General features: G+C 59.0%; 1 protein-coding gene across 8 annotated transcripts in view; it reads left to right on the top strand.

Moving 5' to 3' along the window:
- The first annotated feature begins 3,731 nt into the window (after positions 1–3,731).
- NOS1AP (nitric oxide synthase 1 adaptor protein) overlaps positions 3,732–12,863 on the top strand; it is a 39,701-nt gene continuing 30,569 nt past the window's right edge. For all 8 annotated transcript variants that reach the window (XM_056497669.1, XM_056497668.1, XM_056497665.1 and 5 more), the window contains exon 1: positions 3,732–3,908. In XM_056497669.1, the coding sequence (XP_056353644.1) occupies positions 3,804–3,908 (105 nt within the window). In that variant the 5' untranslated portion in view covers positions 3,732–3,803. The remainder of the gene's footprint in view (positions 3,909–12,863) is intronic.

Below are 12,863 nucleotides of genomic sequence, written 5' to 3'. Positions count from 1 at the left end.
AGAGGTTCATTAGCCTCCCAATTAGTGCCCCGTGTCTAGTACCTCGCTCATAACCTCGCATTTGGTGCCCCATGTTTCCTACCTTGCTTTTAACTCTCTTTACTAAAAACGTAAATTACTGTCACAAAAAATTACTGAGAGAAAAAACAAAAGAGGATTTTAACTTCCTTTGCCTTCGCGGGATGCCAGAGGCAGTGTGTGGGTGGCAGGTGGGGCTGGTGTCCCCGGGGCTGCGGTGTCCCCGGGGCTCCGGTGTCCCCAGGGCTGCGGTGCGGAGCAAAGGGGGAACAACCTCCACACCCCGAGATTTGGGGAGAGGCTGAGGGGGACGACCGCGGACCCTCCGTGCAGTCTGGGCTTTCCGTGCCGCATTTCTCGGCCTTCCCAGGAGATGGCAGGCCAGCCTTACAAATCCTGACATCCCGCGGATCCCGGGAGCGGCGGCGCCGGCACCGGGACCGGCACCGGGACCGGCACCGGGGCTGCTCAGAAATGCCCCAGCGGTGTCTCAGGGTGGCAGAGCCGTGTCCCCTGCCATCCCCTCGGCCCTGGTGGGGTCACCTCAGCCCCCGGGCGAGCCCCGGTGCCGCCAGCAGGGATGCGACAGCGAGCGAACCGGTTACACAGCCCCGACGGGTTATTCCAGGGCTGCTGATTATTGATCCGGAATGGGAGGAGACAGGATCTGGACTTGCAGGACAAACACGAGCGTGAGAGTTGATTTCCTTCCTTGTCCTTCCCGGACCTTGCGGCACACCTTGCTCCACGCCTGGGAGCGGCAGCAGCTCGGAAAGGCAAGAGGCAGTGCAAGGTCGCTGGAGAAGAAAAAAAATAAACCACAAAAACAAAACCGAAACCAAACAAAAAACCCACAAAAAATAAAAAATAAACAACAACAACAACAACAAAAAACCCAAAAAAAAAAAAACCAACAAAACAAAAAGGAAAAAAAAAAAAAAGAAAGAAAGAAAAAAAGAAAAACAGGGACCCCGCTGATTTTTGTGACTCAGCGAGAAGGTGGAATGGTGTTTCCCGTTTCACGCTGCTGTTTGCCGTGCCCGCGGTGCAAAAGACCCACGAGGAGCTGCAGAGAGGCTTGTCCCTTGCTTCAACCCCAATATTTTAAGGGCTGGCTCCGGGCACTGCAGCAGGCTGGGAACAGCCCCCACACTGCGGGAGAAGCCAGAGGAGCGGGCTGGCACTGCCCAGGGATCTGCCAGCAGCCCCAGTGCTGCCAGGCAAAGCACCGGGACTGCCTGGAAGGAGCTGGTGTGCTCCCCAGGCTCCGAAGGCTTTCCATCAAACCTGCTCCTGGGGAACACCTCCCCGAGGGCACCATTCACCCCAGAGATGCTCGCAAGCCCTCCCACGCGGGATTCAGTCCTTCCCCAAACCCACGGGGCTTTGCTGGCTGTGGAAATCCTCCAGTCTGCAAGAATGTGTGTCTGTAATCAAATTTAGCACAGGAGCAGGGCTCCAGAGAGGCTGTGGGATCTCTGTCCCCGGGGATACTTGCAGTATGCCTAGACACAGCCCTCATCTCAAAGCTGAAACCTACCCTGCTTGGATGAGAATCCCAGGGGATGTATGTGGTGTCTGTATCATTCCCAGCACCTGGGATTTGGGATTTCCATGCTGCCAGGCAAAACCTTCACTAGAGATAAACAGAATCCTCCAGCAAGAGCCGTGGAGCAGATCCAGCCTCAAGAATGTTCCACCACCAGCTTCTGCCTGCCGCAGGCTGAAGTGAGTTCAGGCAGATGTTCAGCTCTCTGCACCCAGGGATCTCTGCAGGTGCAGTCACAACAGCACCGATCCCCTGACCTCTCCCAAAACCAGGAGGCAAAGTTTTCCAGAGCCCAGGGCTCGCTGGTGTCTTGCTTTCAGTGGGAAATCATCCCTTGATTCACTTGTCCAAGCGCTGGCAGCTCTGTGAAATCCCACCCTGGGCCTGGCACGGGGAAGCTGGCAGCACAGCTGCTCACACACACCTCTCAGGCAGGACGGAGCACGGGGATTTCTCAGCTTGTGCTGTGATTCTCTGTGCCCAGACTGCCAGCCGAGCCTCCGGGCGTGCTGGGAAGCCCACCCAGTTCTGAGTGCAACGACACATTTTTCAGACGTGGCTGGAGTGCTGTGGCTGGCACTGAACCCTCTTATAAACTCAAAGGAAGTTTCACCACATCGATCCAGTCTGAAAAATCAATGGCCCCGGATCTGTTCTGCGCGGGGAAGGATCAGCAATCAGCGCCGCTCTTTGCACTGCAGTCATTTGGAGCCCGGAGGGAAGCGGGCTGTGGCTGTGGGAACATGCAAGGGCTTTGGGACCCGTGGTTCTGCTGTTCAGGAGCGCCTCTGCACAGGGGAGATGAGCTCTGCAGCACCCCTGGGGGTCCAGCACAGAAGGATGGAGCCCCACATGTGCCAGGGGGGTAAGGGATGCACCAGCCTAGACGTGGGGTCAGATCTATGTGAGCTGCCCCTGAACAGCTGGAAAGCAGCTCGGGGCTGCTCTCAGTGCGTAGGAAGTTGTCTTGGGGTGACTTTATGATGATAAGTGTATTCACAGCTTTTGGGACTTCGGTAAAGAAGGGCCCGGGGGTCTGCTCTCAAGAGCTGCTCTTTCTTTAAGCACAACATGGAGATTTTCCATTTCCAGCTCGCTCCGTTCCCACCGTGTAGAGACCCAGATTTGCGTGCGGAGTTCCCTGTTCCCGGAGGGACGCGGGTCCCGCTCCCAGCGCCGCCCGCCCTCCCCGAGCCGCTCCGCAGGCGCCGTGTCCCATTATCCCCGCTTGCCTTTCCCGCCTATTTGAATTTTGGCGGCGGGGCGCCAGCCCGGCCCCGCGCACCGGGCACTGGCTGTCAGCGCCGCCGCTCCGGGACCGGGACCGGTAATACCCGGGAGGGGACGCGCAGCTCCCTCCGGTACTGGTGCCGGTGCTGCCCGGGAGGGGACGCGCAGCTGGTCCCGCTCGCTCCGGTACCGGTGCCGCCTGGGAGGGGACGCACAGCTCGCTCCGGTGCCGGTGCTGCCCGGTAGGGCGCACACAGCTGGTCTCGGTCCCTCCGGTAACGGTGCCGGTGCAGCCCGGGAGGGGACACACAGCCGGTACCGGTCGCTCCGGTAACGGTGCCGCCCGGGAGGGCACACACAGGTGGTCCCGCTCTCCGGTGACGGTACCGGTGTCGCCCGGGAGGGCACACACAGCCGGTCCCGCTCTCTCCGGTGACAGTACCGGTGCTGCCCGGGAGGGCACACACAGCCGGTCCCGCTCTCTCCGGTGACAGTACCGGTGCCGCCCGGGAGGGCACACACAGGTGGTCCCGCTCTCCGGTGACGGTACCGGTGTCGCCCGGGAGGGCACACACAGCCGGTCCCGCTCTCTCCGGTGACAGTACCGGTGCTGCCCGGGAGGGCACACACAGCCGGTGCCGCTCGCTCCGGTACCGGTACCGGTGCTGCCCGGGAGGGCACACACAACCGGTGCCGCTCGCTCCGGTACCGGTGCTGTCCAAGAAGGCACACAAAGCTGGTGCCGCTCGCTCCGGTACCGGTACCGGTGCTGTCCAGGAGGGCACACACAGGCGGTGCCGCTCGCTCCGGTAACGGCAGCAGCGGTCCCAGCCCCGCTCGCTCCGGTACCGGTGCCGGTGTCCCCGCGGGCACGCGCAGCCCGCCGCGCCCCGCTCGCTCCGCGCGGGCGCGTCCCCGCCCCGGGGCCGGGCGGGGCGGGCTCGGAGCGGCGGCAGGGCCGGGCCGGGCCGGGCGAGCTGCAGCGCTGCCCGGCCGCGGGGCCGCCATGCCCGCCAAGTCCAAGTACAACCTGGTGGACGACCGGCACGACCTGCGCATCCCGCTGCACAACGAGGACGCCTTCCAGCACGGCATCTGCTTCGAGGCCAAGGTGGGCGGCGGGCGCGGGGAGCCCCGGGGGTCGCTGCGCCCCGGGATGCCCGGTTTACAGCTCGCTCGTTGGCGTAGCCGCGGGGGGTTGCTGCTTTTCCCCTTGGTGTTGCCCGGTCTCCCCTAAACTGAGCTGCGGAGTCGGGCGAGGCTTGCCACCTGTCCGGTAGGGATGCCCAGTGTGGTGGGATGGAGTGGGGTCACCCTCCGGCTTCACCCCAGCATCCCTCCCTGCCCTGCATCCCTGCCTGCTCTGCATCCCCCCCTGGCCCCGCATCCCTCCCTGGCCCCGCATCCCTCCAGGGCTCCCCGGGATGCTGCTGGGGGACGCTGCCCCCAAAAGCGGGGTCCGTGTGCATCTTCCCGGCTGGGGGAGAGCAGAGGGCTCGGGCTGTGCTCTGTGGGCACAGGGTTGGGGTGGGGCTGGGGTCTGCAGGATGCCCCGGACCGGACCCTGGTGGGTGAAGCGTGCGCGGTCAGGGGCACGCACCCGAAATAAACGCTCGCTGTTTCTCTACAAACCATCCGTGCTAGCGGATTTGGCGCGGAGTGCTCTTTTCTTTTTTATCTTTTCTTTTCCGCTGGGACTTTTCCTTCCCTCGCTCCACGTCGGCTGTGGCTTCCCGCAGGCTGGCAAAAGCCAAGCCACCGAGCGAGCCACGCTGGCCAGCAGGAAACTGGGAAGGGGCTGCCCAGGAGGTTGGGAAAGGGGAAACACTACATTTGCTTCTCCTGGGGAGCACGGTTATCGTTCCACGGAGATACTCGAGCCAGGCTGGCTTCGGAGAAAAGCCCGGTGTAAGAGCGGGAGGGCAGGCGTCTGTCACACATTGTTGTGTTCGGAGAACATGTGCTGTCAGGGGAGGAAAATTTGGCATCTGACCGCGTGCGATGCCCCCGGGGCAAGGCTGCGGCTGGTCGGAGGGTGTCGGAGTGTTATTTTCCGCCTTTTCTCGGGGCCAGGAGGGCTCCTCTGCAGAGGCCATCACCTGCCCGATGGCAGGCACTGTGTGTTTGCGGGGCAAACTTAAACCTGCTTTGCAACTGTTTCCTGGTAGGGCTGCTCAAGCTCAACTTTGCAGCTTTTGCTGCAGGTTGGTGGGAGCCCGTTGGTGTTGTACTGGCAGCACCTGCTCGCCCCTCACCTGCCGAGCATCTCACCTTCCCAACCCCGTGTGCCTCTTCCATGCCAGCCTCGGCTGACCCGGCCTGGGCAGTGGGGCAGGGGGTCAGGAACCTGCTGGTGGCTCATCTCTGCTCCACGCTGCCGGCCTGGCTGTGCGAATGCAGGGCTCACATCAGCCTTTGTTAGCTCCTCTTTCTCTTATTTGGTATCCGGTGGCACGCGCCAGCGCCGAGAGCGAGCCTAAGAAACCCAGCTCCCCAATTCCTGGGCTTCTCCAGCAGCCCTCGGTGCCAGATACAGAATGCAGATGGCTGAGGCAATTACTCTATCCTTTTATTAGATTGCTGGAGATTAATTAAATGCTTACACTCCTTTACTTCCTCTTATCCCCAAGAATCCCAGGCGCTCGCGCCCGCACGGCTCGTGTTGCAGCCAGCAAGAGCCACAAAAGTGTGGAACTGTGCTCTAGAGCAGAACTTTGGGGGAGGTTAAACCGGGAAATCGCTGCTCTGGGGTGTCAGGACTCGAGTGGCTGTCCCCTCAGATCCTCCTGGGAAAGCTGGTGGTGCAGGCAGGGGGATCCCGGTGTTGCAGCTCAGCAGCTGGACCAGCGCTCTTGGCTGCAGCAGCCTGAGATTCCTGACGAGCCTGCTTGGGGCTCACTGCAGGGGGGTGCCCTGGGCCTGAGTCAGTGTGTGCTGATTTATGGCTGGAGTTTTTAATTGTGTTCTTGCGCTCAGAGCTGCTGCTGGCTCCGAGTGGTGCGTGTGGTGGGTGCAGTGCGTGTTTTGGTCCAGCAGCAGCGGCTGGCATCCGTGCTGCTGTCCCTCCTGTGTCTCTCCTGAGGGAGTCGTGGCATCCTGGGTGGCCACAGGCAGGCAGAATTTGAACCTTTGTCAAGCAGAGGGGGATGGACTTGGTGTAAGCTCGGAGGCTTGAACCCTCTGTGTGCTGGCACAGGGTCACCGAGTCAAAGTGCCCCCTAAGGATTATGTTAATCCATTTTCTGGAGACAAATCCAAGAGATGGAAAATCCCACTCCATCTTCTTAGGAGCAGGAGTGCATTTCACACTTTTGGGTCTGTTTTCATTGGCCACTTCTCTTGGCACCAAATCCTGCTGATTCCCAGAGATGCCTTGGTCAGGCTGCAGGGAGTCGGAGGAGCTGGCTCCAGGGGGAGGCAGGACGTTTGTTTTCTTCTGTCCTGCAGCCTGAACTGTTGAGTAAAGTCAAAAGCCTGGCCTCTTTTGGGTTAGCTGAAAGAACTGGGAGCTGCAGCATGGTGCAGGGGATGAACAGAAATTCCCATCTGTGCAGTGGTTTTGTGGTGAAATAAATGGGATGTAAAGAGGAAGGACACCTCCTCCACCTCCACGAGTAGGAGAGGGATGTGAGCTTACTCCTTATCTTCCCAAAGCCCTGGTGCTGCAGGACAAAACCCAAGGGCCACCTTGTGCAACACCAGCAATTCTGCACATTCAGGAATGATGACTCAGGCTACTCCAACGCCTCCAGAGAGAGCAGCAGGCACAGGGAGTGGAGTGGGGTGGTGGAGCCTGGCACTGGGAGGCCAGACCCTCATCTGTTGGATGCTGGTTTGCTCAGGGAAGTGTTACTGTCCCTCTCCTGGGGCTGGGCTGGGGTTTCCTCCTGCCCCAGAGGTCTTGTGGTCCAGAGGAAGGTGCCACCTACCAAATGCCCATTGTTTGGGGACAGCTGTCCCTCCTTCAGGCCCATTAATCCCTTTGCAGTGCCTTGAGGTGTGTGGTTTCCAAAGAAGGGGCAGGTGGGTGTGAGGATGCTCCCTGCTGCTCCCCTGGGCAGGCAAGGGGAGAAGTGGCATCCCAAGCACATCTCAGTCCTTGGTGCACCCAGTGCCTGTGGTCTGGGCTGCCTGGGCATCCCCTGTGCTGAGAGCTGCTGTTCCTGATTCCAGCCCTGCTCGCAGGTGGATGTGGGGCTGCAGGTTTGGGAGGGTTGCAGTTCTTCTGTGCAGCAGGTGGGGTTTTTGTGTTTGGCGGGTGGGGTGGGTTTTTTTTTTTCCCCTTAAGTGGTCTTGGCAACCAGGCACTTTCTCTCATTTTTGTCAGTGCTTTTCTCTGCTTCTGTGCGTGGGAAACTGAGCTGAGCATCTGCTGCTGCCTATGTTTGGAGATGGGACACGGAGGAGACTTGAGTCTGATCCGTGCTGTCCCTTCCCCTGAACCTCCCCAGCCCACCTGCCTGCCACCCTCCAGGGGCTCCAGGCACTGCCAGCTGCTCCAGAGAGAAATCCTGTGCAGGAAAACCGTGGTAGCCTCAGGTGAGCACTGAGCAGGGAGCACCTGTGCATTTCCACACTCGTGTATTGTATTTTTATTTACACAGGAGCTGCAAATAACACTAACTGAGTGCAGGCAGCCCTGGTGGAGGTGCTCAGTCCCCCTGCCCTGCTTCAGGCTCCTTTTCCTGGAGGGCTGGGAGGCAGCAGGCAGGTTGTGTGGTGCTCTGCAGCACTCTGGCTGGCTGGGAGCGAGCTGGCAGCTGGGTTTGGGGGCTGTTTGTGCTGGCAGCTCTGGCGTGCTCTGTCGGGGCTGCTGAGCCCAGAGCAGAGCTGCAGCGTGCCTGAGCCCGGGATGGCTCACTCCAGGCTATAAATAACCTTCCCCAGTCTACAAAGGCTCTCCTCTGAAACACTGGCATATTTCTGCCATGCTTGTTAAGTCAGCTCATCGCCTGCTTAGTGGGGCTCTTAGCAAAGAAAACTCTGTCTGGCTGTGGCACAGCCGTGTCTGCCCGGCCCCAGGCGGGCAGGGCAGGTGCCAGGGGAGCAGCTGCAGGCTGGGATGCTCCCAGCCCTGCTTCCTGCAGCTCTCTGGGCTTGCACAGCCCTGCTGTGGGTGCAGGGAGCCAGGCCCAGGGCGGGGAGGGAAGCAGGGAGAGTGGGCAGTGGGAAAACTGCATCCCTGCTGCTGGGACCTGCAGCACAGGTGTGCCCCCTCTGTTGTGGCAGGGCACGGTGGGTGTGCTGCTCCTGGCTCTGGTCAGTGCCCTGCAGCCCCCAGGGCTCTGGGTTTCTGCACTTGAGCCCCAGGGCAGCTCCTGAGCAGGGCCAGGGCTGGGAGCAGCAGGCACAGGCACTGGTGTCCTTCAGGACACAGCCTGCCTGCTGTGGCTGTCCCAGCTGTGGCTGTCCCTGCAATGTCTGTCCCAGCCATGGCTGTCCCTGCAGTGACTCTCCCAGCTGTGACTGTCCCTGCTGTGACTGTCCCAGCTGTGACTGTCCCAGCCATGGCTGTCCCTGCAGTGACTGTCCCTGCTGTGGCTGTCCCTGCTGTCACTGTCCCTGCTGTCACTGTCCCAGCTGTGACTGTCCCTGCTGTGACTGTCCCTGCAATGTCTGTCCCAGCCATGGCTGTCCCTGCAGTGACTGTCCCAGCTGTGTCTGTCCCAGCCATGACTGTCCCTGCTGTGACTGTCCCTGCAGTGACTGTCCCAGCTGTGTCCATGCCCAGCTGGGTGGCTCTGGGTGGCTCTGACACCTGGCTGCCAGGCTGGGTGTGCAGAGCCCTGCTCAGGGAGGCACTGGGCAAGGCTGAGGTGCCCAGCTCAGCTCAGCTCAGCACTCAGAGTAGAATCCTGGGCCTTTTTCCATTCCAGTGGGCTGGCACTGTGAATTTTCCATCCCTGTTGGCCTCTGAGCCTGCACCACCAGAGTGTGAGTAAACTTCCCCCTTTCCACCCAGCAGAGGTGCAGGGCAGAGCCAGGACCTGCCAGCCTGGAGAGCAGGAGCAGTGGGACAGTCAAAGTCCTGGGAGTGGATTTGTCCCTGCTTTCCCTGACAGCAGCAGCCTGGGGTGAACCCCTTATCAGGCAGCCTGCAGACAGGCTGGGTGTTCCCCTGGTGCTGCCCTTTGTCCCTCACTTGGTGGCACAGCTGAGTGTGGCAGGGTCAATGTCCCAGTGCCTGGGGCAGCCTCACACCACGCTGGGCTCTCTAGGAATTTGGGGATCCTTGTGCCCACATCTGGTGCCTCCCATCTGGCTGCTGGTACCTCTGGTGTCCCCTCCCTTGCCCAGACAGGGCTCTGCTGGCCCTGATGGAGTGGGGCTGGTGGCAGCATCTCCCCCACGCTGGGAAGCAGCAGTGGTGCCCATCTGTGGCAGGGTCCCTGGAAATCAGCAGCCAGGCAGTGCAGGCTGCCCTGTGAGCTGGGCATGATTCAGCCCTGACCTTTGCACGCAGGCAGAGCAGCAGGGATGGCATCTCCTCCCCAGAAGGGCTTTGGCTGCCCACCTCTGCCCACCTCTGCCCACCACCCATCCCACCCACACCCCTGCCAAGGTGTCCCCCAGCAGTGATGCCATTGGCCTTCAGCTTTCCCAAAATATCTGCCACCTGCTGTCACTGAGAAAGCAGCTCCTCAAGGAACTCATTCCTGACAGAGCAGAAAACGAGCAGCATTCAACAGCCTGGAGGGAAAATGAGGAGCTGAGTGACTTGTGCAAACAGCGCTTTGGCAGAACGCTCCCCTTTGTTTTCTGCTTAAAAAAAACAAATTTATTTTTTTTTCCCCTTGGCATTTCCCAGAACTGGGCAGATCTTTTGTAAGCCATGGGTGCAGTGGTGTAGGCTGTGTGCCCAGGACAGAGAGGAGAGCTGTGTGCATGGGGAGGGGGCAGAGCAGAGTCCCTGTGAGGAGCCTGGTGGTGCTGCCATCCCAGGGCAGGGCATGGATGGATGGATGGATGGATGGATGGATGGATGGATGGATGGATGGTGGATGGATGGATGGATGGATGATGGATGGATGGATGGTGGATGGATGATGGATGGATGGATGGATGGATGGATGGATGGATGATGGATGGTGGATGGATGGATGGATGGATGGATGGATGGATGGTGGATGGATGGATGGATGATGGATGGATGGATGGATGGATGGATGGTGGATGGATGGTGGATGGATGGATGGATGATGGATGGATGGATGGTGGATGGATGGATGGTGGATGGATGATGGATGGTGGATGGATGATGGATGGATGGATGGATGGTGGATGGATGAATGGTGGATGGATGATGGATGGATGATGGGTGGATGGATGGTGGATGGATGGATGGATGGATGATGGATGATGGGTGGATGATGGATGGATGATGGATGGATGGATGGATGGATGCATGGATGGATGGATGGATGGATGGTGGATGGATGGATGGATGATGGATGGATGGATGGATGGATGGATGGATGATGGATGGTGGATGGATGGTGGATGCATGGATGGAGGATGGATGATGGATGATGGATGATGGATGGATGATGGATGGATGGATGGTGGATGCATGGATGGATGGATGGATGGATGGATGGATGGATGGATGGATGATGGATGGATGGATGGATGGATGGATGGTGGATGGATGGATGGATGGATGGATGGATGATGGATGATGGGTGGATGGATGGATGGATGGATGGATGGATGGTGGATGGATGGATGGATGATGGATGGATGGATGGATGGATGGATGGTGGATGGATGGTGGATGGATGGATGGATGATGGATGGATGGATGGTGGATGGATGGATGGTGGATGGATGATGGATGGTGGATGGATGATGGATGGTGGATGGATGGATGGTGGATGGATGATGGATGGTGGATGGATGGATGGATGGTGGATGGATGGTTGGATGCATGAAGGATGGATGGATGGATGATGGATGATGGATGATGGATGGATGATGGATGGATGGATGGATGATGCATGGATGGATGGATGGATGGATGCGTGGATGGATGGATGGATGATGGATGGATGGATGGATGGATGGATGGATGAGTGGATGGATGGATGATGCATGGATGGATGGATGGATGATGGATGGATGATGGATGGATGGATGGATGGATGGATGGTGGATGCATGGATGGTGGATGGATGGATGGTGGATGGATGGATGGATGATGGATGGATGGATGGATGGATGGATGGTGGATGGATGGATGGATGGATGGATGATGGATGGGTGGATGGTGGATGGATGGATGGATGGTGGATGGATGGATGGATGGATGGTGGATGCATGGATGGATGGATGGATGGATGGATGGATGGATGGATAGATGATGGATGGATGGATGGTGGATGGATGATGGGTGGATGGATGGATGGATGGTGGATGCATGGATGGATGGATGGATGGATGGATGGATGGTGGATGGATGGATGGATGGATGATGGATGGATGGATGGATGGATGGATGGATGGATGGATGATGGATGGATGGATGGTGGATGGATGGTGGATGCATGGATGGATGGATGGATGGATGGATGGATGGATGATGGGTGGTGGATGGATGGAAGGCTAGATCATAGCACAGGGATGGTGAGGAGCAGCAGGGCATAGGAAGGACTGAAAGCACCCTGCACAAGAGCTGCTTTGTGCTGCATCACAGCCAGGAGCAGCACTTGGCAGGGTCAGGGCTGCCTTTGTGGGGCTGCACCAGGGACCCCCTTGGCTGCCCATTCACCCAGCAGGGGGGTGGCCTTTCTTCCCCTAATTGGGCTGGGGAGGAGGAGGAGGCTGCCCAGAACAGCCCATGGGGATTTGTGACCCCTGATCCTGCTTGACTCTTGGGTGTGCGTGGGGGGACTCCAGTTCTGTCCCCCATCCCTAGGCAGGGTGGATCTGGAGGTGATTATTTGGAAAAGCCACATTCTCATGAGCACATGTTGGTTCACAGGGCTTGGGGAGGGCGAGTCCTTTCACGGGTTTATTTCCTTTGCCAGCTCTTTTGCACAGCTTTATTTTCTTCCCTTTTGTCCTGGGCACCTTTCTTTCTCCTTCCTGCCTCCCTTGGCCCTGGGGTCAGCTGGCTGGCAGGGATGCTGGCCTGAGCCCCAGGAGCCAAGACAATGGCCCTGCAGGGCCAGGGCCACCACATGTGCTGGCACCTCTCTGGGGCACAGAACCCTGTGCCTGGGGGTCTCTGAGCTCCTGCCCTGGCAGAGAGGAGCTCAGGCTCAGGGGTGGGGTGGCTGAGTGGGAAGTATTGCTCCCTGGAAGCTCAGGCTGCTTTGCTTATCCTGGTCTCTGCCTCACCTGCTTGCTCCCACACCCAGGCTGGTGCTGTGAGTAGGAGCAGGAGCAGCCCTGGGTGTGCTCATTGCCTGCACATCACTGCTGAGTGTGGATGGCTTCTCAGACCATCCCCCAGCTGGCCTGGGGGTTTGTTCAGCTGAAGGGCCAACCCTCAAATCCACATTTTGGGGGGATGTTCACCATGCTGTGAAGGGTTACTCTTCTGCAGCGCCGTTGTCACGTGTGATTTCTGCCCTGAAGGCAAAAATAATCTGGAGAGACTTTGTCCATCTGCTGAGTTGTGTGAAATGTGTTAAAAAAAAAAAAAGTGAAAATACCTGCCTCCAGAGTGGAGATGGGAGAGGGGGTTGTTTTTGGGGCTGTGAGCACAGTCATGGTGAGCAGTGAGTGCACCCTGGGGCTGGATGCTCTGGAACCCAGGCAGGGTCTGTGACCTGTGCCCCTCAGTTTGGGTACCTGAGCTGGAGCAGGACAGCATCAAGACAACCCTGCTGCTGTTTCTGAGGAGGCCAGTGCAGAGGGGTGGTGCCTGACCCTGGGTGCAGTTGTGGCCGTGGGCTGTGGTGGCAGCCAGGACATGGCATGGCTGGAATTCCTGTGGCCTGGCAGCTGTGTCCTTCCTGCCCAGCTGGCACTGCCTGCCCTGTGCTTGGGCTGAGCTCTGCACCTGCCCAGCCAGGAAAGCACAGGGGAAGGAAAGGGATCACCAGGAGTGACCTCGTGCAGC

Source organism: Oenanthe melanoleuca, chromosome 8 (assembly GCF_029582105.1).
Source record: "Oenanthe melanoleuca isolate GR-GAL-2019-014 chromosome 8, OMel1.0, whole genome shotgun sequence".
NCBI lineage: Eukaryota > Metazoa > Chordata > Aves > Passeriformes > Muscicapidae > Oenanthe > Oenanthe melanoleuca.
The sequence above is the reverse complement of the archived record's forward strand: the minus strand, read 5'-3'. Positions and strand labels throughout refer to the sequence as shown.